This window comes from Drosophila hydei, unplaced genomic scaffold (genome assembly GCF_003285905.1).
Source record: "Drosophila hydei strain 15085-1641.00,03,60 unplaced genomic scaffold, DhydRS2 tig00008139-arrow-pilon, whole genome shotgun sequence".
Classification (NCBI taxonomy): domain Eukaryota; kingdom Metazoa; phylum Arthropoda; class Insecta; order Diptera; family Drosophilidae; genus Drosophila; species Drosophila hydei.
Window position 1 is genome coordinate 84,256 of NW_022045847.1, and position 26,731 is coordinate 110,986.

At 37.0% G+C, this 26,731-nt stretch overlaps 6 protein-coding genes across 7 annotated transcripts; 3 read left to right on the forward strand and 3 right to left on the reverse strand.

Annotated features, from left to right (window-relative positions):
* Positions 1-3,584: 3,584 nt before the first annotated feature.
* LOC111598553 (protein SEC13 homolog) lies at positions 3,585-4,946 on the reverse strand. Its single transcript, XM_023313846.1, has 2 exons — positions 4,553-4,946; positions 3,585-4,423 (listed from the first exon to the last, which is right to left on the reverse strand). Exons 1-2 carry the CDS (start codon positions 4,837-4,839, stop codon positions 3,646-3,648), a joined length of 1,065 nt encoding a protein of 354 aa, XP_023169614.1. The 5' UTR covers positions 4,840-4,946; the 3' UTR covers positions 3,585-3,645.
* Positions 4,947-5,201: 255 nt separating this feature from the next.
* On the forward strand, positions 5,202-6,004 carry LOC111598555 (ATP synthase-coupling factor 6, mitochondrial). Its single transcript, XM_023313849.1, has 3 exons — positions 5,202-5,297; positions 5,489-5,640; positions 5,696-6,004. Exons 2-3 carry the CDS (start codon positions 5,489-5,491, stop codon positions 5,862-5,864), a joined length of 321 nt encoding a protein of 106 aa, XP_023169617.1. The 5' UTR covers positions 5,202-5,297; the 3' UTR covers positions 5,865-6,004.
* A 1,256-nt stretch (positions 6,005-7,260) lies between these two features.
* On the forward strand, positions 7,261-9,681 carry LOC111598554. 2 transcript variants are annotated; one of them, XM_023313848.2, is made up of 5 exons: positions 7,261-8,136; positions 8,558-8,735; positions 8,801-8,950; positions 9,023-9,174; positions 9,246-9,681. In XM_023313848.2, exons 1-5 carry the CDS (start codon positions 8,063-8,065, stop codon positions 9,487-9,489), a joined length of 798 nt encoding a protein of 265 aa, XP_023169616.2. In that variant the 5' UTR covers positions 7,261-8,062; the 3' UTR covers positions 9,490-9,681. The 2 variants fall into 2 exon arrangements, with proteins under 2 accessions (XP_023169616.2, XP_023169615.2); XM_023313847.2 differs by having other exon boundaries at positions 7,262-8,136; positions 8,798-8,950.
* A 4,892-nt stretch (positions 9,682-14,573) lies between these two features.
* Positions 14,574-15,827, reverse strand: LOC111598609. The gene is made up of 3 exons (XM_023313943.2): positions 15,451-15,827; positions 15,210-15,382; positions 14,574-15,133 (listed from the first exon to the last, which is right to left on the reverse strand). Exons 1-3 carry the CDS (start codon positions 15,825-15,827, stop codon positions 14,574-14,576), a joined length of 1,110 nt encoding a protein of 369 aa, XP_023169711.2.
* Positions 15,828-18,787: 2,960 nt separating this feature from the next.
* Positions 18,788-19,429, forward strand: LOC111598597 (mediator of RNA polymerase II transcription subunit 21). The gene is made up of 2 exons (XM_023313912.2): positions 18,788-18,932; positions 19,003-19,429. The coding sequence occupies exons 1-2, from the start codon at positions 18,891-18,893 to the stop codon at positions 19,387-19,389; spliced, it is 429 nt and encodes a 142-aa protein (XP_023169680.2). The 5' UTR covers positions 18,788-18,890; the 3' UTR covers positions 19,390-19,429.
* A 1,041-nt stretch (positions 19,430-20,470) lies between these two features.
* LOC111598520 (histone-lysine N-methyltransferase SETD1) lies at positions 20,471-26,571 on the reverse strand. The gene is made up of 6 exons (XM_023313802.2): positions 26,324-26,571; positions 25,878-26,211; positions 25,562-25,811; positions 21,579-25,363; positions 20,886-21,519; positions 20,471-20,822 (listed from the first exon to the last, which is right to left on the reverse strand). Exons 2-6 carry the CDS (start codon positions 26,180-26,182, stop codon positions 20,649-20,651), a joined length of 5,148 nt encoding a protein of 1,715 aa, XP_023169570.2. The 5' UTR covers positions 26,183-26,211; positions 26,324-26,571; the 3' UTR covers positions 20,471-20,648.
* Between the last annotated feature and the right edge of the window lie 160 nt (positions 26,572-26,731).

The window sequence follows — 26,731 nt, forward strand, 5'->3', positions numbered from 1 at the left end:
GAAAACTGTATTCTACATGCGAATTACTTGCTCTGCATTCCAGCATGCACATTTAGAAATTGTATTGAGATCTATGAAAAGATAAAAACTTTCTTTTGATTTTAATTTCTCAACTTGTAATTCTGGCATTTACATATATACCTTGTATATATGTATACATATATATATTTATACGTATATTAGAAAATTCCAGTCAGTTGTCCTTACAAATGGTTCAGATACTAAGCAAGTGCCTGTGGGGCAGTCTTTTGATTTTTCGTTTAATTACGCATACGCAACGGAGGCATTTGACCTTTATGTTTCCCAAAATAGTCAACAGCATTCAAATTAAGTGTACGAAATGCGAATGCGCACGGCATGCTCCTAATAACTTCTGCGTAGTTAAATAAATACAAGCATACATCATTGTCATAAGCGGTTAGTTTGGTCTGTTGGTCAGCTGGCTGTCAGGTGAAAGGCTGCAAAGCTAATTACCTTTATCGGTATCCTACTTGAGTACAATGCAATAAGATCTTTCAATAGCTGTCTCAATAGACAGCTCCACTTGATTAGGGCCTGGCTTGAGTTTATTATATCAGATTGAAAATAGGTCAAATTGGGGGTTCTCTTTGCAAATGGCAATGGCTAAATCCAGATTTAATATAGTAATATTTTATATGAATATCTTTTATATTGAAATATCATATTTTTGTAACTCTCATTGAGTCCAGGTGAAGACTTTACTATAAGCTAACGGCACTCCACGGCTTACTTCTCTCTCTTTTTCTCGCTCTCTCTCCCTCTCTCTTTCTACAGTGTCTCTTTCCTTTTCTCACTCTCTCTTTCTCTCCACACTTTCACTCTTTTCTCTCTATGTCTCTCCCCTTTCACACTCTCTCCCTCTATCTCTATTTCTCTCTTCTTTCTATCTCTCTCTCTCTCCCGTTCCACACTCTCCCTCTTTCTCATTCTCTGCTTTCTCTCTCTCTTCTTTCTCACTCTCACTCTCCCTCTCTCACTCTCTCTCCATCTCTCTCTCTCTCTCTCTCTCTCTCTCTCTCTTTCTCCCTCTTTCTCACACTCTCTCTGTATTTCTTTCTACACTGTCTCCCTCTCCCTCTCTCCATCTCTCTCGTTCAACTCTCTCCTTCTCTCTCTCTCTTTCTCTGTCTCTTTTTTATCGCTCTCTTCCTCCCTCTGTGTATTTCTCTCACTCTTTTTCCTCTCCCCACTCTATTTCTCACCGCATACTATCTTTCTTTCTCTCTCACTCCTTTTTTTCGTCTCCCTCTCTCTTTGTCTCACTCTTTCTCCCTCTCTCTCTATATTACCTCTGCATACTTCGTATCGCATAGCCAGGACACTGTACTTATCATTTCATTCATTGCTCAAAACACTTTCATTACTTTTGTAAAGTTGATCAATGCAGAGTGGTATTAAGTTATTTAGGGACGAAAAACTCCTTGAATTTAATTGTCAGTCGATTCAAGGTATTCGGCTTACGCAGGCTTAGATTCTGTTAACCTTTCACCCCAGCCCAGCGGCAGCACCCTGTATGCCAAATAATATGCAAATTTGTACGTGCGTACAAAAGTAAAAGTGCTAAAAGAACCAAAACACAAACAGCCCAGAAACTCAAAAATAAGAAGGAAAGAACGAAAAAAGTAAAAAATCAATGCCGCATACTAAGAAAACTTTTGCAACACTCTTAAGCAATGCGGTCAGTTGGAGTCCGGCGCGAAGGATAATGGTGGTGGGCGAACATAGCAGAGCGATTAAACCGCGCTGATTGCGGGCGAACGAGTTCGTTTGGAAGTCCGCTTTTGGGGCGAAAGCGACTCTTTCATGCAGCATTTGAAGCAGCACGGTGCGACCTGGACTTAGGTCTGCCTCCTTGGTTGTTGACTCTTTAATATTGATGACGGCTCAAGTGCACGCAATCTATGACATCATCATTGTCCAACCTGGTGCAGAGCGCGCACTACATAGCCGACAATTAGTATGAGTGCTGAGCCCCTAAGGCGCACATAGAGCCTCACAGTCAACAATTACTTAGATGACGCGTCCACCAACAGGGAAGGCCTTTATGTGCAGACCAACCCATCGTAAAGCCAATAATTAAGAGCGTTACACAAAAAACCTACAATAGCCACTTCGCATTCCAAAACTAGGCTCAAAGTGCAAGAATCCTAACATACCCTTTGAGCTCTTCAACTGACAATGGGAGGTTTAACAAGTTGTTGTCAGTCAAACCTCGATCGAATATTACTGACTTGCATCAGATTATTCCTAAGATTTGACAAAGTCTACCAAATTATGGGAATATATATTATTTATGTTAAGATAGGCCTCAGTCATATTACATCTATCTTCTATCGAACCTAATATTAAATAAAATTCGGGTCTACATATACTTTTGATTGTCATATTTTTATGCTAAAGGCGAAGTTCCTTCAGCCTGTTGCAAGAGAGAATGCATAGAGAATGTCTTATATATGCATAAAATAAAATGAATCTGGTTTTGTTATTTAGCTTAAACATTTTGTAGAGCTTCAGCACAGTATTTAAGAATTGTATTGAGAGCTTTAATATTTATAGTGATATTGAGGTATTTGTAATTGGAATTGGAAATCCGTTCAAGCATTTCACATTCACTGAAATTGCATTCAATTATTCAAATGCAATTACCATAAAATTTCCATGACGATACAAAAGCTTCGATTCGCTTGCCGCGATTTTTACCCTTCGAGTATCGCAATCAAATTGAAACCAATTAAAAAATTTCAATGAATATTAAAAAACTTTCAATTTTCCAATTAAAAATACCTGTTTTCTTGCGCCTTTCCCTAGTCATTTGCCCTGATTACCCTCGTCTGATTATTTAAAGGCTTTCTATATTTTACTATATCCTATACTTATTATTACTATATCTAATACTTTTTAAACGCTCAGAATGTCCCATAAAGGAAAAGTGTCTCTTTCAGCTACAATCTAAGAACTTAAATCATAAAATGTTACAGGTTGATCCAACTTGAATTATCCATCTGAAACTGCGCAAGGTTCTAGTAAATCTGATCTGTAGTGAAACAGAATAGTTTTGACGACAAGCCATACTTTAAATTTGAAATTGAAAATTATGTATAAACTAAATTAATTTTTTAATAGCATCGTAAGTCTGAACGTTCTGCTTAGACACGGGGTTTTAAGCTGATTATATTAAAACTTATTAAAAATCCACACACAAATATATATTATAAGAGGCAAATTAGTTTGCCGGGTCTGTTTTGCTCCAATTTAGTGCGGCACGTGTTGCAAATTTATGCGAAATGGGCGAATTCCTTCCTCATGAATAAAATGAAATTAACGCGAACGGCATGAACATCAGGAATATTGTGATTGGGCTGTCGTATTTGGGAGCAATGCTATTACAGATGTCGGCTAATTATTGGGGACCACGAGAGGGAAGACGTATAGAACCTATTGCGATTTACTCGAATATAAATCATTAGCAGCGAATAATGCGAGAAATTAGCAAAATAGTGTTACGGGACGCTAACAAATGAAAGCAAACTACTACTTTTATATTATAAGTTTTTAATTTTTTAGATATAATGAACAAGAGCTTGTATTTTGAATTAGGTCATTTAGACGATCTATAAAATATATCTAGTTTGACATCTGCGAATGTGACAAGTTCGAATTTGATAAGTTCGAACTACGCTCAGAGTCCGACATAACTGGTTTACTTGATGGCTGCTGCTGTTGCGATTGCTGCTGGGGATTGCGCAAATGATGCGACTGCTTCGATTGGGTAGCAGTGCCCGATTCATAGTTAATACGTATCCATTGACCCTCGCTGTTCTCTTTCCACAGTGAAACATTGTTGTCACCGCCAGTGACAGCCAACACGTTGCCCGTGGTGGACCAGGAAATACTCCAGACGGCATCATCGAACGTGTGCAACACTGTTGATGTCCATTGGGACAAATCAGCATTGCTGTTCCATATAATAACATGACGATCCTGTGAGGCCGAAGCAATCTGCATGCGCGGCAAACCAATTGATGGCGCCCATGCCACATCTCGCACCCAATCGGAATGTGCTTCGAGACGGTGCTCATCCACCCAGCGATCATTATCTTCACGCCACACCTTTACAAGATTATCGCACCCTCCGCTGACCAGGCGCTTTACAGCTGTATTGCGCGAAGTGACACGCTGATCAAAGGCAGGATCGGGTGCCTGTGCTGGGCACCAGGAAATAGCATTAACTCCAATTGTATGTGCGTTGGGTATCTTCTTGGCATCCCAACTACCGTACTCCGTGTTGCAAGTAAGCACAGAAATTGAACCATCTGAGCTGGCACAAGCAAGTACTAAACCATATTCTGGCGGCGCAAAGTCCACGGAATTGACAGAGGAGTCATGATTGCTGTACTCGTATCTGGAATGTAATGCAATAAGAAAAATTAGGAAAATGATTCTAAATATAGACGACATCTGTTGCTGTCATAGATAACGTCAACATAAAACATAGACACGCATTACACAAATACAAACAACACACACTCACAGCTTAGCCCAGTCTCTGGGTGTAGTCGACTTCCAAATAATTACTTTGCGATCATATGAACACGATGCTAGTATGCTGCCGAACTTAGGATGCGCCCATGCTACTTGCCAAACAGGACCCTGGTGTCCCTTAAGTTCGGTGAGCACCTTGTTGTTTTTACGCGAGTTAAAAATTCGGATGCTTCCGTCTGAGGAACAGGTTGCCAGCAGCTGTCCATAGAAGTCAAGCGCGGCATGGTGAACCATATCCTCATGCTCTGTGTCGATTTCCTGTAGCAAGCTCACCATTCTGAATGTATTGTGCTTAATTCAAACAAATTAAAATAAAAAAATGTTCGGACTGCAAGCGCTTGACGTGGAATCTAAGCCGCAATCGATATGCGAATTCAGACCCATACCGCTATCGATATTTCATAGCTATCGATGTTTCAATGCAATAGTTTTAAAAGCATTTATATCCTTAAATTAAATAATAAAATATTTTAAATCTCAAATGTACAGGTAATGAATATCCTGATAAATTAGAAAAAAAATTAATTGAGTTAAAAAATGACCTGATCTACCTAATACTTACAACGAATTTACTTGATGAGGGAAAAGATGGTATTTTATTTTATCAAAGTAGGTATTTTGGTATTTGTATATTAAAATTTGAATATTTTTTAGCTGCCGAAACGCTGTCACTCTGTTGCTGCCTTGACAATTTTCCACATATATAGTACAATAGCATTTGAAAATAAAATAAGGTAAAGAAAAAAGCATTAGATAAACTGTAAACTCCATTAAACAGTTATACAACCTTGGCATGGAGGAAGATATTTAAAACTTTCATCAAAATTACAAGCTCCGCATAAACAACATGCATTACATAACCTTTTAAGGTTACCGAATTGTTAACACCGAAATAGTTAATTCTGATTGATCTATTGCTTTTCAGATGCTGTCGCAATCTATTTTAACCGGTATCCGCGTACTACGCACTGAGGCGCGTCGCAACATTGCCATTGTTGCCCCAGCTCTGAGCAAGTCATCCGATCCCATCCAGCAACTATTCCTGGACAAGGTGCGCGAATACAAGCAGAAGAGCGCGTAAGTATTAAATGAGCCATTCGAAACACTTGATCTAAATTCATATTACTTGCAGAGGTGGCAAGATGGTCGACTCGAATCCTGAAATTGAGAAAGAATTGAAAAACGAGCTGGATCGTGTTGCCAAGCAATACGGCAGCGATGGAAAGACCGATATGCTTAAATTTCCCGAATTTAAGTTTCCCGATGTCAAGATTGATCCAATTACACAATCCGCTAACTAAACCACACTTTGTATGATTGCGTTAAATTGTTTTAAGTTATACCCAACCAGAGGGCTGCCTGTATGAAATGAACTCCAATCAACATAGCAAGCAACCAAACGACAGCAAATAAATCATAAAACAAGAGATTGGAAAACCTGTGAAATTGTGTTATATCGTGTATCGTGTTAGTATTTCTCCACAATAATTATCTCATTGAATTTTTATCTTTATTTTTATAATTGGGCGAAATTTACATATTGATTGAGCTGCAATCAATCTAAAATCCCAAAGAATATGACATAAAAGAACGATCTATACATATCAATCTGTAAGAATGCATCAACTGTGAATATTTGTAGTATCTAGTGTAAAATGCTATCCAATTCACATTGGCTTTCATTTACGAACTTTGAATTCTGAATGAAATATCAAACAAAAAACAAGAAACCAAAGTCTGAAGTTTTATAACATTTTAATTTGGTTAGTTTCGAGTTTATCGCATCTAGCGTTCGCCCCATTTGTGAATACAATGAGATCAGAAACCAAAGTAAGGCAAAAAGCCACTGAAATAATAACCAAATACATTTCATTAATAATCAGCTTCTATTAACGAACAAGTCGCTTGATTTAACAATTTTACAATTTCAGCGCGTGTGTATATGAATACCGCAGGCATCACGCAAGCTACAATATTGGCTCGTATATAAATACTACGAAAAATTCCATAACAATCGGAGAAAAGGTAAACACAGTCATTTAAGAAACGTCTACTGACTGTGAAGCTCAGCCGCACCGATAGAGCTAGAGATGTTCGGGTTGTTGACAAAGTATAGACGAGTGTGTGAAGGCTCGGAGTTGTTTGTAGGGTATCTATCTATGGAGCACTTTTTAAACTAAAATTAAGCTTAAGCTTGTTCCGATTTGATTCTCATCTTTAATACGGCTCACACACAAATTGGTTTGAGTGAAGTTAAAGCGATTATTTGTTAAGCTAATATAACTCAATATGCCATCTATTATAATAACAAAAAAAAGAAGAAATGCCGTGAATTAGGTGTAAAAATAGTAATTTACACTAAGCGTAACTTGGTGTCTGCTCTGTGGCTTACTACAAACTGGACTATATGACAAATATAAAATATCATAGAGTAAATCGAGGCAACACGTTTGAGCTGAGTCTATGCAACACACTTGAGTGATATCAAATAGACATTAGTATTCCATTCGTAGAGTGAGACTCAGCGATGGCAAGACTTTCTTATTACAGGGTATACAGACCCGATTGCCTTAAGGTCGTTGTAAATAGGCAAGCTTTGCCCATTTTCGCACCCCTCGAAAGCTCAGCAACAAGATCAAGGCTGGATTGCATCAAAATTCGACGAGGCTCTAGTCTATATTTGTTGAAGTCGTTTCGTTCGGCATCTAGTTTCGTTTCAGCTGCTCTCACGAGTGCGTCAACCGGTGGGCATTCGATCTCGAGCTGGCTTCAATTTATAAAAGCTTCGCCGCAACAACTAAATAGGAAGCGAGTAATTACTTGGATCGTACTAGGGTCTCTGTACGCGCTGTGCATATTAGAGTGGCTCAAAATGTTCAAATACAATATTTCGAGTCGAAAATTATCCGAGCTGTGTACTAAAGTGAATGCTATTATGAAATCGTAGTAAATGCAACATATATGGACCTATGTAAATATGTATGATTCAAGTTCGCCTATATGAGTACGTATGCTACGTACAGGCTTATATACAAATGGGCGTAACATCGCATATTTCATTTATGAGTGCCTTCGGCTCGTGCATCGAATGCAAATTAATTAATAAATCGTATATTTGCACAATAGAGAACATTAGCAATCAAATAAACAGTCAATAAAAATGTACAAACTGATAAATACCTGCGAGCGCAATTCCCAATATTTACCCAAGTGATTTAATAAAAATAATTTATTTAAATACGTTTCTCTTGCACACACTTGTTTCAAGATATATGGGCAACGTTACGCATGTCATGTCATTATTTATTTATTTTCTATTCTATCCCCGAAGATCGCAGTGCTGAATATAACAATATCTATAAGTCTACACAGACAAAAGTTCGTTTTGAGATTAGTAAACTAAAGCGTTATATATTAAAAAGATAAGAAAATCATTTATTATTCACTGGAACTAGGAAAAGCTGAATTCAATTTGCGTTTGTGATTTAATTACTATAAAATGACTTTATACTTAATTGGACTGTTGTTGCTCGTGCTTACCACAAATGGCAAAGTGCAACAGGAGTCGAACAGGTAATTATTAATTCATTTAATTGAGCTTTCACTACTATCGGAAAAATTTGTATTCAAATAGCACAAATAATTGAAGTCCATTTTTAATTAAATTAAATGATTAAACAAATAATAGATTAAACCAAATATACTTTTATGCTCGTTCAGTGAAAGGAGTTTAAAGGTTTGGTGCTACTTTCGCCTTTCCGTTCGTCCTTTAGACCATTTGTGATCGGTAAAGTCCTTATCTTTCAGAGATTTCCGAAATTACGTTACCTTCTCCAAAGATTGGCCACTAACTTATGTGATCTTTAAAGTACATCTGATTAAGCTTAGATATAATTCATACACATATTTGGTATTCATATTCATATTCATATTCATAATCCATTCAAAACTATATTTATCCCTAATGAAAGCTTGGCTTTTGTTTTCGCTCAAGAATTCGCCGAGATGCGGATGGCAAGGAAGATCCGAAGAGCAGTTTCGAAAAGGATGACGTCGGCTGGACTAACATCGATGCCGAAGTGGACGTAGTGACGCCCATGGTGCTAGCCCATCTTCAAAAACTGGGCATAGCACATCTCGAGCTGCCAGACATGAAAGAGAGTATTTCAATTGTGAGTTCACCTAAAATGAAATAATTCCAATTTCTAATAATGCACAACAAAATGCCCGCTAGAAGCCGTTCTTCATCACTTACGAGGCCGGGCTACACCTAACTAATGGAATCGTTTACAACCTGGCTGGAATACAAAGACACAACAATGCATTCATGACCTATGAGGGCAAATCGTTCCTGAGTAAATTTTATTTGAAAATTAATAAGCTTCAGGTATGTAAAACATAAGCCTACAGCATCGAAATCTTTAATCTTCTATAATTGACTTTACCATCTGCTTTACAGTTCGAATATAACTTCTTGCTGAAGCTGATGGCTATCGAGGGTTACGGAAAGGTAATTGGCTCATTGGATGATACGATCATTTATGCCGAGCTCGCTGTCAATGTGATTAGTTCGAAACTTCATCTGCACGACTTCCGTATCATTGAATTCAGGTGCTGTATATATATATATCTATATATCGAAGAAACTCTGTGTGTAATAATGGAATTTTATTCCTTAACAGCAATATTCATGTACAATTGGATCAGGCTCGCTTAATTCGTGAATTTACTGGACTTATTTTAAGCCCAATAACGAATCTGTTCAAGGATCGAATCACAACATCTATTGCTGACGGGCTTAAGGCACAAATGCAAACCGTTATGGACGATTTCAACAACGAGGATCCTTTGGAGCTTCGTAAATTTACAAAAAAACTCATTTCCAGTATAACAGGTTCTTCAGCAGAGTCGACGGAGCAAGGATAGTTTTACGAACAATCATAGAAAGTAACCGGACTGGGAATATAAGTTATTTTATTTTATCATCTATTAAATGTGTTTTCATTTGACTGAAACTCTGTTGACCTGCCTCGACAAGTCTATCTAAAGAAACCTTTGAATAGTTTACTCCTTCCTTCCCGGCTCAATCGAGTTTTGTGTTAAAATAAAATTGATTTGCAGCCAAAACATTTTATTTCCTGTTTTTGACGAATATTTAAGTATTTTTAGTTCCAAATTTGACTGATCTTTGATGGAAGGTCCTTTATGGCATATCCTGAACATAAGTTAATACAGATAGACACAAGTATTTTGGAAGGAGATTCTTATATATCCATATATTCTAAATTACTTTATACCATTACAGTATGTCTACTACTATTTCTACTACTATTACAGTACTTATACTACTATTACAGTACTTCTACTACTACTTCTACCAACATTACAGTATTTCTACTACTATTACAGTATTTCTATTACTATTTCTACTACTATTACAGTGCTTCTACTACCATTACAGTATTTCTACTACCATTTCTACTACTATTTCTTCTACCATTACAGTATTTCTATTACTATTTCTACTACTATTATAGTACTTCTACTACTATTACAGTACTTCTACCAACATTACAGTATTTCTACTACTATTACAGTATTTCTATTACTATTTCTACTACTATTACAGTACTTCTACTACCATTACAGTATTTCTACTACTATTTTTACTACTATTTCTTCTACCATTACAGTATTTCTATTACTATTTCTACTACTATTATAGTACTTCTACTACTATTACAGTACTTCTACTACTACTTCTACCACCATTACAGTATTTCTACTACTATTACAGTATTTCTATTACTATTTCTACTACTATTACAGTGCTTCTACTACCATTACAGTATTTCTACTACCATTTCTACTACTATTTCTTCTACCATTACAGTATTTCTATTACTATTTCTACTACCATTATAGTACTTCTACTACTATTACAGTACTTCTACTACTACTTCTACCACCATTACAGTATTTCTACTACTATTACAGTATTTCTATTACTATTTCTACTACTATTACAGTGCTTCTACTACCATTACAGTATTTCTACTACCATTTCTACTACTATTTCTTCTACCATTACAGTATTTCTATTACTATTTCTACTACTATTATAGTACTTCTACTACTATTACAGTACTTCTACCAACATTACAGTATTTCTACTACTATTACAGTATTTATATTACTATTTCTACTACTATTACAGTACTTCTACTACCATTACAGTATTTCTACTACTATTTCTTCTACCATTACAGTATTTCTAGTACTATTTCTACTACTCTTACAGTACTTCTACTACTATTTCTACTACTACTACCACTACTACTACTGGTATCTCTATATCTAACAAATTACTGAACAACCAGCGGGCATCCTCTGACGCTTCAGTCTTACTTATGTCTACCTTTCAACAAATCTATCATCCAACGATATCTGAATGACAAATAAATATAGTTATATTCTCTTGGAAAGTATTTTTTGGATTCTTGTTAACAAAATGTCATCAAATTTTATTGAGAAATCATGTTTAAATAGAGACAGTTGACACTCCAAATTCAATTAATTTCCATCATCCATTCAATTAAATTACATCAGTATCAAATCTATACGGTTTGTAGGATGATCTACAATACTAACTACACTCCAATAAAAAAACACTTTCAGTTTTCCAGCTTATTCTGTTCCTTTACAGTTTATTATGAATTGTTATTGGGTATTATCGAGATTTCTCTGCTTGACCAATAATGTTAAAAACAAAATTTTTGGTTGAGTTAAGGAAGTCTGCACATTTATCATATCTAGAAGGCATATAGATGATTCTTTGAATTTATAACATCTTGCAGTTGAAGTTGTCCAGTGGAAGAACTTTGTGGGCGAATGAAACAATGGCCGCAGCGGGCTGCATAGAGGAAAGATCACAGAAAATGTGACATTGGTTATCCTTAGAGCCAGTCAGCGGACGGGCTACAAATGCGAATATTGATTTGTTGACGGTGCGCTGTAATCCTTCGTCGGATGCTGGGACGCTCCAAAAGTGATTACTGGGATCCATAGAGAGGTGCGAAATGTTCTTAGCTGGATAGTGTCGTCGGAAGAATCTTGTGCGCGTATTGTCGGTTAACGTAATGCCCTGTTCCGATATCTTCAAGTGGACCTCTAAGGGAACTGGTGCCGTGGGCGCTGAGTACATCTCATTAACTGCCCTTCGAACTGCATCGTCCCCGGTAAGGGACTCCATATTGTGCTGAAACAGGTAGAGCACATTGCACGCGGCACCCTGGGCCAGCACCTGCTTTTGGCTGAGAATAAATTCCTCGTTATTCGAGATAAGCAACAGATCTTTATCTGGTATTATGAGGGTGCTGGGCAGAGACATTTGGTTAATTGAATGCTCATAAACAAAGGCTGACAACGACGTAAAGATCGGTTCATTGGTGCATCCCATCAGGCGAACACCACGATTTGTAGGCTCCAAGAGAAAATGGCGCACCAACTGATCCCCGTATCCCGGTCCAGTCACCACGCCAGCAGGCGGCTTAGCTACGCGTAAGACCAAGCCAAATGCATTTCGGTACGTTGTGGAGTTCCGAATGAGAAATGTTCCTGGTATTGCATCGCGCAGCAAGTCAACTGCTTCGTCCCGCGTCATGTTAGGCTTGTACCAAAACTGTGACGAGTCCTTGGCAAACTTAACCAGATGCGGATCGACTTCTTTGGTATGATGAACACCCACATCGGCTTGCGGAAGGGTCCGTTCCACTTGCTGTGACTCGGAGCTCTCATCGAACATTAGAATCTTCGTTGGCTTGGGCGTGGGATATGGACTGACACATCTCTCAGAGTTCAAGGGTCTCTGAACAAAGGGAAAAGTTGGCGTTTTCGAACGACCTTTCTCGACGATCTGTAGTTCCGGGCTCCCTCGTTTGCCTGATGTGCTTAATTCAGCATCTGGTAGGTCTGTGGACTCAATCAGCTCATCCTTTATTGCCTTTCTCTCAAGTAGCGGCGAGTTGAGTCTCTTATGCAGCTCATCCAAATCCCTCTGTATCGTTTCGTCCTGAGCTAACTTTCTCGCGAGTGCTCTGTTCGCATCCTCCACATGTACTTTACGCTCCATAAGCATATCTTCGAACTCTTGACGGGAAGGTGTCTTGCGCACCAATGGACAGGACGCCGAAATGCTGGGTCGAGCGGTTTTTCGGGGTATGGAATGGGTGCCCGCATTTTTGGTCTGCACAAACTTATTGTCCGATGTCTCAATGGGCTCGTTGCTTTCGACATGATTTAAATCGCTGGTATTGAAGCCGACCGGAAGGTTGCCATACGTGAAGGGAAGTGCATCCTCGCGAGCATGGTATGGAATATTATCTTGATCTGGATCTGGATCTGGGTCTGTTTCGAAAGCAGCACCTTGCACAATTCTGTTCAATGGAACAGATGGTTCACACACCGAGGCCATTGAAAATGATTGTTTCACAACTTTTTCGTTTATTTTTACAATCGGTTAGATATAAATAGTTCATATATATGCATGTCTGTGTGTGTGCAGATATTGATGCACAAGTTCTACGCCGAGTCGCACAGCGCACACGTCCGCCAGGAACCAATTCTGACAGTTGACTAACCAAGAGAGCAAAACCATGAACCAAACATTCGCCACAATATACTCTTACATCTGGTATCATTATTTTTACAACAGACTTGCCGTATCTAATATATAAATACATATTAAATCATCTTTTCTTTGTAAACACAAATATCTAAATTGCCTTAAAGTAGGCCCATTTCTAAATTTAATATAGCGCATATTAAAATCAGTTTTACAATTTGTTCTACTATAAATTGGCAGCAAATGGTATATAAATGGTTAGACAGTCCATATATATATAGGCCAACAAATCTGCAAAAAGTGCAAAAACTCCTTTCACTTGAGGTTCTGCAATATCCAACCAAAGTTTTCTCTTTTAATAAAGCCATAGCATCTGAAAGAACTTCTCCTCCTGCTTCTCCTTAGCAAACTCTTTTGCAAATTTCTCAAAAAAAATTTAATTCTTACTTCGAAATATAGTCTGATTATTGATAATAAAATGTTTTTGGCGTTATTCTAATTTGTTTTTTAATTGTTTAAAAATTCAATATATTTTCTTAAAAATATATACACATTCTCTTTACAGTCTGATGGACATTTTGCTTCCTGCTTTTAATGTTCTGGAAAGTTTCGGAACACATGTTTTCCATATTCAGTCCATAATGAACAAAATATATATCTTATTTAACTGCAGCCACATACATATAAATATATATATGAATATTAAAAATAGTTCGTGTTCGACGTCTGCTGATCTATTAGACAGCAAACGCCAGAGACTTCAGATTGGAAATCCATCATTTGATTACCGCTCTGACGTAATCAAAATCTAAATATTTTTGATTTTACCTCTTCCATAAGCCAAAGAACCATATCTTTATATCCATTCCGCTGAATCATGTTGTGCTTATAGCACAGTTTTGAAGAAAGGCTAACAGGGACGTGGCTAGGTCAACTTGCTTAGAAATATCACTCGAGTATGCAATCTGCGAGAGTACGTGACTGCAGCAAGCAGAGTAAAACTGGAAATAATTTCGTAATGTTAAGAATAGTATTGCAGTAAAATCTGACCAGAGGCACGCAAGCATCGCAATACCCAGCGGGATCATAAAAGATTGGAATTTACGTATGGAAAGTCGCTTCAAATAAAAGTTCTTAGAAGTACAATTTAAATAGTTATTTACTTTGAAAACAAAACTTTTGATGGACATTATTGATATCACAATAAATTATAGATCTTAAACATACTTATCAAAGATAGTGCAGTCGAAATTGAACACTTCATTTATACCTAGCTATGAGCTGCAATAAAAATAATCAGTTTTCGTTTTATATAATAATATAGTAAAGAAATGCAAGGAATACTAATGAGCTTAGGGACCAGTCGGGACCAGTAAGGGAGAGCTTTTTAGGATATGATGGATATTTCCTTAATGCGCGTATCTCGTCTGGTCCTAGGCGGAGGTATGGGGGCAGAGCCCTGCGTAGTGATGCTGTGGCTCTCATCAGCCTTTTCAATGGACCCGTTGGGTATAGCAGGCTTGAAGACTTTGCTTTGGGATAAGTTAACTAAGGACGATGCTTTTTGCTTCTGGCAGAATTTCTTCAAGAATACGTCCTTCCATTCGGTTAGTTTGGCAGGCTTCAGGTACACGTATACACCGCATATTACGAGGGCCGAAACCATCAGCAATAGAATGAATCCGATTAAGAATATAACCGAATTGAAGTGGTCGTCATTCACGTCCACATGATCAGGCTTGGCAGGTGTGGCAGGCGTAGTAATACGATGAATGGGTCGAACAGGACGATTGGGTAGACGAGCATCCGGGGTTAAGGCAATATCCGAGCATGCCCGAAACTCCTCCTGGGGACCACAGCCAACAGCGCCAACGCCATCCTCACATAGTCCCCAATTATTTCCGGCTATATAACGCCACTGCAGCACACACTGGTTGCATAACAGATCTGCAATTAATGAATAGAGCGTAATGAGGAAACCGCGAACACGAAACAAAGTGATAGAAGCGCGCGAAACATTTACCTGGTAATCGTGCTTTGATTTCATAAATGCGACTACCGTTGCGAGGATAGAATCGGGTGTCCAAGTCGCTTGGACTACGCTGCGATGGCGAGCCACTTAATATATGCAGCACGTTTTCATCAAGGCAAAGCTGCTTCGCACTCGGCTTTGGACACAATCGAAACTCAAAGTAACTGCGAACAACATAAAACGAGCGATATTAACTGGCAAATCTCTTGTATATTTGATATCTTCACTTTACCCCATATGACTGGCGGTCAGCTCCACGCGTATTGTCATATCGGAGCCCGGCAAATAGCTGCGTACGATAACGCCCTGCCCCCACTGGCCGCCATTCTCATGTGGTCGCGGCTCTGGCAAGTCCCAGGCATCGCCGCACTCCCCACACTTTCCGCCGTTGCGCTTCCACTGCCGCGTAAAGCCGCCACAATAGAGTTCGTGATCATTGTAATCGGGCGGCGTCTGAAATCCATAGCGCCAAGCTGATGCTCTGCTTGGAGGCTCTATAAGCCTGCCATGCGCATCGCTGTATTGCACAAAACTGAAGACAGCTAGGCAGAAAATAAGAAGCATCTGTAAATTGGGCTTGAGTTGGCCATTGCTAGCTCGCCCAGGCATCGGCTGAAAGTATAAACTCCCAAAATAATTTCTATTGCTATGACCAAATAAACAGGTTTCATTCACTTATACTTTTATTATTATTATAAACAAATAACTTAATTTTATTTATTAACAAGTTGGAGTTTTGTTAATGTGTGTATGTGTATGCGATAAGCAGAAGAAGGCGTGGTCGACTTCACAGAGTATATATCTGTTTTGATCAGGATCGACTTTGTTCTGTACACTTGCCTGTCCGTCAGCCAGCCAGTCCGTCTGTTTGTCTCTTAAGTCATTTGCCCGTCTTTTCCTCTGTCCGTTTGTCTGTCTCTATGTATTGGCGCGTCGATCCCGGCACCTATAAGAGCTAGAGACGTAGGTCTTTTACAGCTCGCGCTTTAAGTAATCAAATATCTTTTCATTTCCAATATATTGATTTAAATTTGTATTGATTTTACATTATTTACATATTTCTTACAAACATTTTTTCCAAATTTCATATATATTTTTATTATATTATTTATATATATATATATTTTTTTTTTAAGTAATTCATAACACACAAATATCAAATGATTTTACATATTTTCAGATACTTTTGCCATGCTCTCGATTTCTTTTTCAATTTCACAGGGTATCTTGGAGCCTGAACCTCCGACTACAGCGCTTTGTTTAATGCAAGTTTAAGGTCCACTGTACCTAAATTTCACTTTCTGCAAATTTTTATATTATAAACAAATACATTTTTATCATTTAACTGTTGCACTCTGAATTTAATACAACTATTTAAAATCGCCTGATTTATAAGAAATTGTCTCCTTATTTACCTTGTAAGTCGACTCAGTTCTTCATACTGATCATAATTCATAGAATATTTTGCATAAGGGCATAAATATTTATTGTCAATCCAAAAAATACATTCGAATGGCTTATTCACGTCTGAAGTTTATTTTGTTTTTCTTAGTTTTTTTTTGTTTGTGTCGAATTTTTTCAATATAGGAACCCGTTTTAAAGATATATAAAATAACATTTGAGTCAGACCAAGAACCAGTTTAGATTGATCTTAATGCCATTTCCTGAACAGGCGAACAAATACTTAAAATCCTTTATTTGGATATGCTAAATATATTGATATTCTGTCAAGATGGACATTACCAATAATAATATATTTCGTATAAATATATTATTCTGTGGTAATTCAACAAAATAAAAAAGCTAATAAACCAATATAATTATCACCTTATACACACGCACATACACATTTCATATAATTCGCTTTCATTGTCTAACTTTCACCTATCCACGGATTACTCAAAACGCTTGTACATATAGCTGCATACACTAGCTTGCAAAAGTGTGAATATTCGAATGTGCCAGGCATATATACATAAATATATGTATATATATATGTACCTTATGTACATGAACTCATTCTCACAGACGCTTTATAATGATGCTAACTGAAGCCATTCTTTAAAATAAGCTACTCACATGTACAGGTCTTCTAAAGCAATTTCTGCTGCTACTATCTCTCATAGCAGACTATTTTATATAGATCGATTTGATGTTATCAGTTTGTGTTTTCGCTGCGGTTCTTCAAGTTTAATTAGATCACAGAAGAAGAGGCCTTTCACTTCGTTAGAGACGCGAGGTTATCACTTTTAACCAAAACGCTTTTCGTGCTCTATCCACCAGCTTTAAACCAAGACTGATTAAGCCAGAGTCCAAGCATGCGGACTTCAGTCACATTTTCGGCTCTTTGAGTTGTTCAACTGGTTTGGAGAAATTTTTTTAGTGCCTCTGAAGAGCGTCGCTTCACTGAGTATGCTCAACAGAAAATATGGTTTTATGTTGTATGTTGTGTTGATCTTCACCTATGTAAGTCTTAACATGCATTATATGGGGTCTGTTGAGAGTGGTCATGGTTCATGGAGCCTAAGGAACCGTGTGCTTAACATGAACAGCGAATCCCAGAAGTATTACGCTTAGCTACCTTTTTATATTATCTCTCACACGTTCGCCAGTAAATAAGTTAATTTTCAAATGACACAGCTAGTGTGCGCCTTAATCGTCTTCATATTATATAATTTGAATACATAATACACGTGATTTTTGTGCCAGTAATGCTAGAAAACATGCAAGATTGGTATTATGAAGAGATAATTATAATTATCAAATACAACTAACTCTGTTATTTCCGGGTACAATTTTGTCTTCAATATAAAAATTTCGTTCTTACACGTTTTTCCAACCGTACAATTTTAGCTTCAGCTCCTCTTTTTAGACAAAACGAAACATATAATTATATATATATATAGAATTTATAGAATGAGATCCAATTGATTCAAACAGCAACGCTGGAAACTGAATAAAGCTGTCTCAACTTGGGGCTACAGTGTGTACTAAATAAAAAAAGGAATTATCTTACGAAAATGTCTTCATACGTTTTTGAACTTTTTATATCTAATATTGTTTGCTTACAAAAGTAGTATTATTCAATAAGAAATCTTAACTGGTATGTCCATAAAATTTAAGTAGAAACCTATGTATAGGTTGCAGGCCTTATCACATCACACATTTTTAAAAGACCGCACAAAAAAATAGGTAATCGGCGCCATATATTACCAACAGTTATCTGTAGTAAGGTCAGCGGAGAAGTTCAGCATAGATTCCTTCTTAACCATTATAGTATTTTTAATGCAAAAATGAAAATCTTATGATTAAAAACATTTAAGATAATCAATGCAATGCTTTACTTTAAAGAATTGGTGTTTTGGACTAGCTACAACTTTATGCAACATAAAGTTTGGTTTCGGTGATTGTGAATTACAAAATTAATATTTTTAGCCGCGCAACCTAAGTTTATTTTCTAGTATTTTAAATTTTTGAAATAAGACATACAATGAAATCGATAGCTTTAAATGTGACATTAGTATTTAAATCGCATTGACCACAATCGATACAATATATTCATGTTTAACTGCCATCACTAATGAACAACAACTATTTGCTTGATAAAGTTCGACATAGTCGTTGACGAAATTAAATTTTAAGAAAAAAGTAGGAAAGAAAAGATAATAAGTTATGGCAGACAGGCTAACTCAACTGCAAGACACCGTCAATCAAGTAATCGATTATTAAACATCGCTTATATACATATGAGTAGCTAACATGAATGTATTGTTTTTATTTTTAGCAAGCCGAACACTTTTGCAATGCTATCGGTGTAATTCAGCAAACTTCATATCCCAGCAAGTTTGCAAATTTCGACAGGACAGGCTCACAGACACCCATACAGAACCCGCCCCAGGAAGATTATGCTCAACTATTCGCCCAGCTTATAGCTCGATGTGCTAAGGACATTGATACTCTAATCGAATCATTGCCCAATGAAGATAGTTCTATTGAATTACAAAATTCGAGTCTTAAGCGACTAGAGATTGAAAATCAAGAAACTGCTGAGAATCTTGAACAAGTTGTTCAGAAAGGAGAATTACTACTGGAGAAGATTCAATCAGCTCTGGGGGATATTGCTCAATCACAATTGGATATGCAAATAACATTAAAACCCAGCTTAAAATGATATTTGGGCTCTTTAAGCTAATAGTGGTTTATTTAAGTAATTTATATATAGACTAAATAAATTGTGTGAGTTAAATTCCTAAAAACCTGCTACTACAATGTCGAGAACATTTATTTTAAAATGTATCTTATATATTAGAAGATTCAAAGTCACATCTAACTCTTTTATTGCGTGCATTTTTTCCATACCCTTAATGAAATGGAAAATGTTAAATAATACAGCTTGGATACTGAAATCGAATTTCGAATATTGTTAGGATATACTCAATCTATTTAATAATTTTCAGACCAAGTTCTAGTTGAGTTTCTGTAAGGTAAACGTCTTTACGCTTAACTATCAAACATAACTATGTTGTTATGTTGCTTGCGAAAGCAATGTATATAAGCCTATTTTTTAATACTTTCAATGATCATTGCCAGAAGATAATTCAGATCATTCATATTGACATTTCTACAAGGAATATGGATAAAATAAATGGATTTTCTACTTCCGTACAGTCTGAAATGTCCTCAATGCTTCATCTGAAAGTGCAACTAGTATTGTGGATCTTAATATTTTCATATAGGCGTCTATATACACGATTAATTAACTAACGTCCATTATAATGAAAGCAGATTAAACCATATTTGACGGTAGTCAATAGACTTGGAAACATAATATCAAAATAAGTTGTATTATTTTTCATTGAAATATTTAATGAATTAAGGAAATAACTTTACAAATCCTTGCGTGGCATTTTACTTTATACAAATTATTCACATTCTACTATTATACACTTCATGGAGACTTATATATATTTACATACCACAACGGCTTATATTAAAAATAAATATTTAAGTTGAGTACTATATTGTTTAAATTTAATTGATAACAAAATTGTATAAGAATAAAGTACATAATATAAAAAAAGGTATGATGACTTTTGATACGATTTTTAAAAATGCAACATAAGAAACAGATATTTTTAGTCAAATTAACATATTGTTAAATATTACCTTTATTAACCAAAACGTTACGAACGATTAATCTTACAAACTTAGTCTATTATTCAAAGCGGTTATGCAATGCTTTAAATTTGGGTTTTATATTTACTTTTAAATTACTTAAGATACAAAAAGTGTTCTATTTAAATGTAACAGAATACATAAAATGATATTGTGTATTTCTAAGCGCTGTAATTCTTTCTTAAAATAAAAGCAATTATTAACATTAATTTTCAGTAATTCTGCAGCGTATTCTAAAGCCAGTGTTTCTCTGATTTAGTTAAGCGTACCCCTGCACCCTTGAGCTCCACATAAACATGGGATTTTCTCCTCCTCTAAAGGAAATTTGTAGTCATAAGTTATTTCTTCATTAACTCCAATAGGTTGTTTCGAATATATAACAATTTTTTTTTCGGACTCTATGGTAATGACTTTGGCATAACAATTTGGCTGCAAGCAGAATGAAAAAATTAACAAAAGCTTCAATTATTCAAAGCAGTTGGTTATACTTACATTACAGCTATGATTTATAAATCTCGCCAAATTGCCACATTTAGTCGCATCGATAATAGTTTCCATATCGATTCGGAATAAATATGAGCTTCCAATACCAATCGCCTCATATTTAGTCTCCCTTAGATCTGCAACGACTGGTCGAATCATTTGGCCAACGTATTCAATAACCATTTCATCTGCTGCTATAGGTTCCATGGCAAATAGTCCCCAATCATGAATTGCCGATTTTGCAAATTTGAGCTGCTTTTTACGGAATTTAAGCTGATTGAATTTTAAAAGCTCGGACTCGCCCATTGATCCAAAGGCCGTCAGTAAACGTCGTTGATTCGAACGAGCCTCACGAGAAATGCCCTGCATTTTAGATATTAATTTGTTATGATGATGGTTCGTCAGGGCTGTCGGCTCATCGCATCGCTCGTCGTTTTGAGCGTCATGTATGTTTGCTTTAGCATGATGATATTTGTGTTTAGCCTTCTCGCGTACATCCAACTTGTAGAAGCCCTCAGTGCGTGCACAACCAGTTTTGTGTCTCATGAGCTCATCGTCTTTACGCCGTTTTTTCGGAGGAGGTGGCCAGAATGCTCTGTCCGTGGTGCAGTGATTAACCCAATGAGTATTGTTCAAAAACATACTATAATTACAAAAGAAATTAGTTTAAAAATACAGAAATATTAACAAAAATTGTCTTACGCATATGGCTCCTTTTGCAAATGTTCAGTGTAGCTCGTCTTGATGTACTTAATGTCCTCCAGATCAATGCCTTTTGTTAGGAAAGTGTATAAAATTACCATTTCTTCATTTTGATCACGAGAATTGAACATTTCACATGGAACAAAGTTTGAGGTTTGACGAACCAATTCAGAAAGCGTACTCTTCATCGACTCAATTTTCGTTTTTTTGATGGCCTGTCGTCCTGAAAAGTCTTTCTTTTTCTTTTGAGCCCGAACAGAATCTTTGCGTGGCCTTCCAGGTCCAGGCCTCGCAATCTGCATGTTATCCACCTCCTTTTTATTTTTCGCATCAAACTGGCCCGTTGAAACATCTGTGGAAAACGCACCTTGTGCTTGCGGTGGCAAGGAATAACAATGTTCTAATGCCACTTGACTAGCTTGGGATGCTTGACTCGACCCACTATCTGAAGAGACGGGTGATTGCTTGCCGTTGTAAATTCGTGTTTCTTCATTTTGCTGAGTGTTAGATTGAGCTGTTTTAAAGACTTCTGTTTTTAAATCGTTATCTGTTTTCAACGCAATCTTATTTTCAATCTCATTTGACTGATTATTAGCACTTTTAACACTTTTCAAACAAATTTCAGTCTTTACTGTGCTCAAATAGTGTTTTCCTTCGACATCAGTTTCTATAATGTTTTTCTTATATAGTTTAATTTCATCCACTAATAGCTTTGCACCTGGTGTTGGAGGCAGTTTTGAAATATCAGGCGTGTCCGGCATCTCGAAACTTGACATTTTATCAATATCCAACTTGAGATCAATGTTTAACTTATTGTCTGTCTGATTTGAATTTTTCTGTTGTTCTTCTAAAAATTCGCGCTCGATTTGGGCCATATATTCTGTGTTTCGACGCCTCTTCTCCTGATACTCGCGTTCTTCCTCCGAATCACTATAAATTCGATCATACCCAAAATGAGATTTTGCTGTACCTAAACCATCAGACTTCGATACAGTTTCTTCGTTGTAATCCGGTGGCGGAACAGGTGTAGGGGATCGGCGGGATTCTCTTTCTATCTTATCATCCGTCTTCGGTTCTTCGGCTTCAAATCCAGAAGCATTTCCAGTTTCTTCCATACCAAAACAACTATCCTTGCTTATGTCTTCAAGGTCAGACGGAATGGATGACATGAGATTAGGTTTTGAACTCGTAAATAGTTTATTTCCCATTTTTTCATCATCATCTTCATCAGTATCAGAGTATATATCCATTTTTTTCAAACGACTTCGCTTGGTTGCCGAAATTCGATTTATTGATTGATTCTCTTCCTCAGAATCCGAATATACATTTAGTATTTTTTCTTCGGAGGTTTTCATGTCACGTCTACGCTTCTTTGAGAACTTGTCCCTTTCATTCATTGATGGAGTATCTTCATCAAAGCTTTCATCGTCGCTACTCCTGTCGTTTTCTACTCTATTCCCTATATCTTCAGCATCATTTTCACCATCGCTATTGGAGGAGGACGAGGTGGACGACGAAAAGAAACTTGATGCACTTCCTTTTCTTTTCAGTCGTATATTGTTTGATGTTAGACGCATTTTACCAATATCTCTTTGCAAAGCACGCCGTTTTAAGTTAATGTTTTGAGCATCAGAACTACCCATATTTGAATCATCTTTATCTGAGTCAGAACGCTGTACCATTTCTTCTTGATCACTGAGATCCCGTTCCAATTTATCGGGAATGGGACTAGGGTGCTTGGGAACACGCCGAAATGACGGCAATTTGGGCATTGCAGCTCGTATACCAATACTGGTAAAGGACTGAAAATCTGGCATTTCTCTTTGCGTATTGATTAGATGATTAATGTCGGGTGGCTTCTCCTGAGTTGTTTGCTTTTCTACGGGGTTGTTATTTGTTGTACCGGTTTCGACCACTGATGACAATTGCTTTGTACGAGCTTTTGCAGTTTGTTCGTCCCACCAAACCTCAAAATTCTTAAAAGCTGTCATTTCAATCATACGCTTGTTAACATCACGTTTAAGAATTTGTTTCAGTTCCTCAACTATAATGTTCATAACCTTTTTAACGTTTTGTTTCATTTCATCATTTTGATCCGGCTGGGTATGCTGATAACCATATGTGTGGATGTACGGATCTAAATTGAAGGAGTCTGCAGATACAACTCCCGGCAAGTATGACGCCTGCATGTATGCAGGGTTGGAAAAGTACTTTCCAGTTAATCCGGAACTCGACCCTATTGCAGATGGATAATGACCATATCCATATGCCGAGTGATGATAGTAATAACTGCTCTGAGTTGAAGCATGGGGGTCCGTATATCCCGCAAACATAATTTTCGATGTTAGTTGGTTTGACGGATCTGTAGACTCTTTTGTCGTTTCTTCATGGGATGACAAACTTGACAAAGACATATTGTCATCATTATTATCATTTGATTCCAACTTTTCAACAGTGACCTTAACTGTTTCTTTCTTAATTAAAATATCGTCGTCACTTGATATATCACTGGCGCCATGCTGCTGTAAAGTCGAAACATTTTTCTCTGTTGCTTTTTTGTTGTGGGTGCTATTTGAATCGCAATTCGTGTCAGCTGCCTCATTTATATCTTCAACTTTTGCTTTGTCTGTTTCAGAATCACTACTATCCATTTGCAGAAAAGGTGGAGCATTTCCAAATGTCTTTCCCTTAAATATAAGTGCAATACGTGTGTCTAAATCAACATTCTCTGAATTGGTTTCTGATTCAGCAGCAGTCTCGACATTGTTATTTGATTTGTTTGATTTTGGTCGCTTTGGTGATAGTTGTTGTTTTATACCAACTGACTCCGTTGAAGGCGAGATATCTTTTGAATATAACATTAATGCTGGAGGTTGAGGATCGTCCCAATTTTCTTCCTCTTCTTGGGGCGGAGGTGGTGGCGGTATAAGCTGTGAGTCTGGTTGTGTGGCTGGCCACCTTCGGTGGGAGCTATTCCATGATTGAATATTTTCACTCATAGTGTAGCTGTAGTGATTATATCCGTAATCAGAGGGTATAAGGTTAGGTGCCGGAATGCCAGAATAATATTGTTGGTTTTGAAACACCGATGATGTACCATTTTCGTCTTCAGTGCATTCATTGCTTAAATAGCGTACATCGTGCTTAGAACTAATGCGCTCCTTACGATCACCATCAATATCCATAGATCTATCACGATCTCGTTCTCGGTAATCCCGTTCTTTTGACGAACTTAAGCGGTGATCTCTCCTGTCTCTCATCCGATCACGAGAATGATCTCTAGATCTATTGCGTTCTCGAAATTTATCGCGTCCTTTTGAGCGAGAATAATCATAAGACCTTGTGTCCCGATCTCTGTCTCTTGAACTATATAATCGATCTCTGCTTGAATCCGGACTTTTCTCCCGTGATCCTCGTGAGTAGTAATGACGACCATGACGTGAGCTGCTATATTTATTACGTGAACCCCGTTCCCGATCATAGCCTCTTTCATCGGAATGTCGTGAACGTTCTTTTATTAGACGATCTCTTTCACGCTCTCTGTGACGATCTCTATCTATTTCACCAAACGCGGCACCTTTATAAAACGAGTTGTAACCACTTCCAGAAATTTGATGAACATCTTCCTTTTCGGTGTATTCATTAAAATGTTCATTGACCGAAATATGCGTTGTTGTCGAATGAGGTGTGGTGGGTAATAGTGGTGGAGGTGCAATGGGATTCGTTATATTATCAATGGTTTTTTTTAAAACGGCACCGAAAGGATCGCAGAATACGTTTAATATCTGTAAAACATACATCAATTAATATGATTATTACGAATTTAAGGGTAAGTGCCATTACCTGTATATATATATATACATATATATATATATATATATATATATATATACAAGCATAAACAAGCTTAGACTCTATTGTGATGTTTGCTGCACAAATTCTACATTTAATAAAATCCTTTCCATAATTCCAGCAATAATTACCTTTCCCATTACTGATTTCTGGTTATACTTTTCAACAAACTGCCGAGCTCCTTTAGTGCTTTCAAAGACAATACGCGCGATGCCCAAATGCTTGTTTGTCGTTGGGTGATGATATATATTTATTTCATCCGTGGGCCCGCACTTATCTAGAAGGCTGGAAAGAAACTGCTTATCGATATTGTCGTTAAGATTGACAACCGTTACTTCAATTGCAGGTGGCTGTCCAACGTAATCAGAGTCGATTATAAATCTGTATATAAAGCATATTCAATAATTTATCTAGCTCTAAAATAGAAGTAATAATATTGCCTCTTACCGGGGTACAACCAACATTAGAGGCTCGACAGGCTTGGCTCGAATTCGAATTAGGGGATTACGTGGATCGCGAGGCGTTATTGTCGGGTAGGTCGGATCTCCAGGAACAACGCCGTCGTAGCGATATAGCTTGGTACCACATTTCAACAACTGCGGATCCGCCAATAATTTGAAGTTTCTGTGCATCCTCGTTTGACACAAAGGATTAAAGACATTGCCATCACGATAGCCTTGCATCGTGATTTGCGTCTGTTCCCCCGATGATTCTCCGCCATTAATTAAGTTGTAGTTATTGCTGGTATCCATAGAATATCAGTTGGCCACGTTTACGGAATCTTTTAGAAATAAGAAATATAACTACATCAGCAAGTTTATTATTGGAATTTGTACAATATAATCACTCAAAATACAGCCAAAATAATGAATATGATTACATTTATTACTTACTTTGCAAGTAGTTTAAGACGACTACCGACTATGTCGGCGGGCACGTCCGGGTGTGTATTAACAGGAAAGCGAAAATGTTTTGATATCTTTATTTCGACGAGCAGAGCCTCCTCGAATTCATGCAACGCATTAATTAATGTTGTTTTATCTGCATTTTAGCGATTTCATCAAAAGAATATGAAATTCTCGATATATAACAACATATGAAGTATTAAAACACTGTCGAATAAAAAATACACAGAAAAAACGAGGCCTCGAAGGGGTGTAAAATCAATGCTATCGATGTTTTAATTCTTTCTTATCGATTATTATTAAACAAAGTTTTTTGGGTAGTTTCAATCTTAAATCATTAGATGATGATTTAATTTATTGTAAACAGTTTGCATTGTTTCCAAATATAACAAACTT

Coding starts and splice junctions, on each gene's coding strand:
- LOC111598554 (XM_023313847.2), top strand. CDS start 8,063: ATGACTTTATACTTAATTGGACTGTTGTTGCTCGTGCTTACCACAAAT. Junction 8,736..8,797: donor TGAAAGAGAGTATTTCAATT/GTGAGTTCACCT, acceptor AATGCCCGCTAG/AAGCCGTTCTTCATCACTTA. Junction 9,175..9,245: donor TTCCGTATCATTGAATTCAG/GTGCTGTATATA, acceptor ATTCCTTAACAG/CAATATTCATGTACAATTGG.
- LOC111598553 (XM_023313846.1), bottom strand. CDS start 4,839: ATGGTGAGCTTGCTACAGGAAATCGACACAGAGCATGAGGATATGGTT. Junction 4,424..4,552: donor CCCAGAGACTGGGCTAAGCT/GTGAGTGTGTGT, acceptor ATTACATTCCAG/ATACGAGTACAGCAATCATG.
- LOC111598555 (XM_023313849.1), top strand. CDS start 5,489: ATGCTGTCGCAATCTATTTTAACCGGTATCCGCGTACTACGCACTGAG. Junction 5,641..5,695: donor GAATACAAGCAGAAGAGCGC/GTAAGTATTAAA, acceptor TATTACTTGCAG/AGGTGGCAAGATGGTCGACT.
- LOC111598597 (XM_023313912.2), top strand. CDS start 18,891: ATGGCAGACAGGCTAACTCAACTGCAAGACACCGTCAATCAA. Junction 18,933..19,002: donor TGCAAGACACCGTCAATCAA/GTAATCGATTAT, acceptor TTTTATTTTTAG/CAAGCCGAACACTTTTGCAA.
- LOC111598609 (XM_023313943.2), bottom strand. CDS start 15,827: ATGCCTGGGCGAGCTAGCAATGGCCAACTCAAGCCCAATTTACAGATG. Junction 15,383..15,450: donor CTGACCGCCAGTCATATGGG/GTAAAGTGAAGA, acceptor TGTTGTTCGCAG/TTACTTTGAGTTTCGATTGT. Junction 15,134..15,209: donor AATCAAAGCACGATTACCAG/GTAAATGTTTCG, acceptor CATTAATTGCAG/ATCTGTTATGCAACCAGTGT.
- LOC111598520 (XM_023313802.2), bottom strand. CDS start 26,182: ATGGATACCAGCAATAACTACAACTTAATTAATGGCGGAGAATCATCG. Junction 21,520..21,578: donor TTGCAAAAGGAGCCATATGC/GTAAGACAATTT, acceptor TTGTAATTATAG/TATGTTTTTGAACAATACTC. Junction 20,823..20,885: donor TTATAAATCATAGCTGTAAT/GTAAGTATAACC, acceptor TTCTGCTTGCAG/CCAAATTGTTATGCCAAAGT.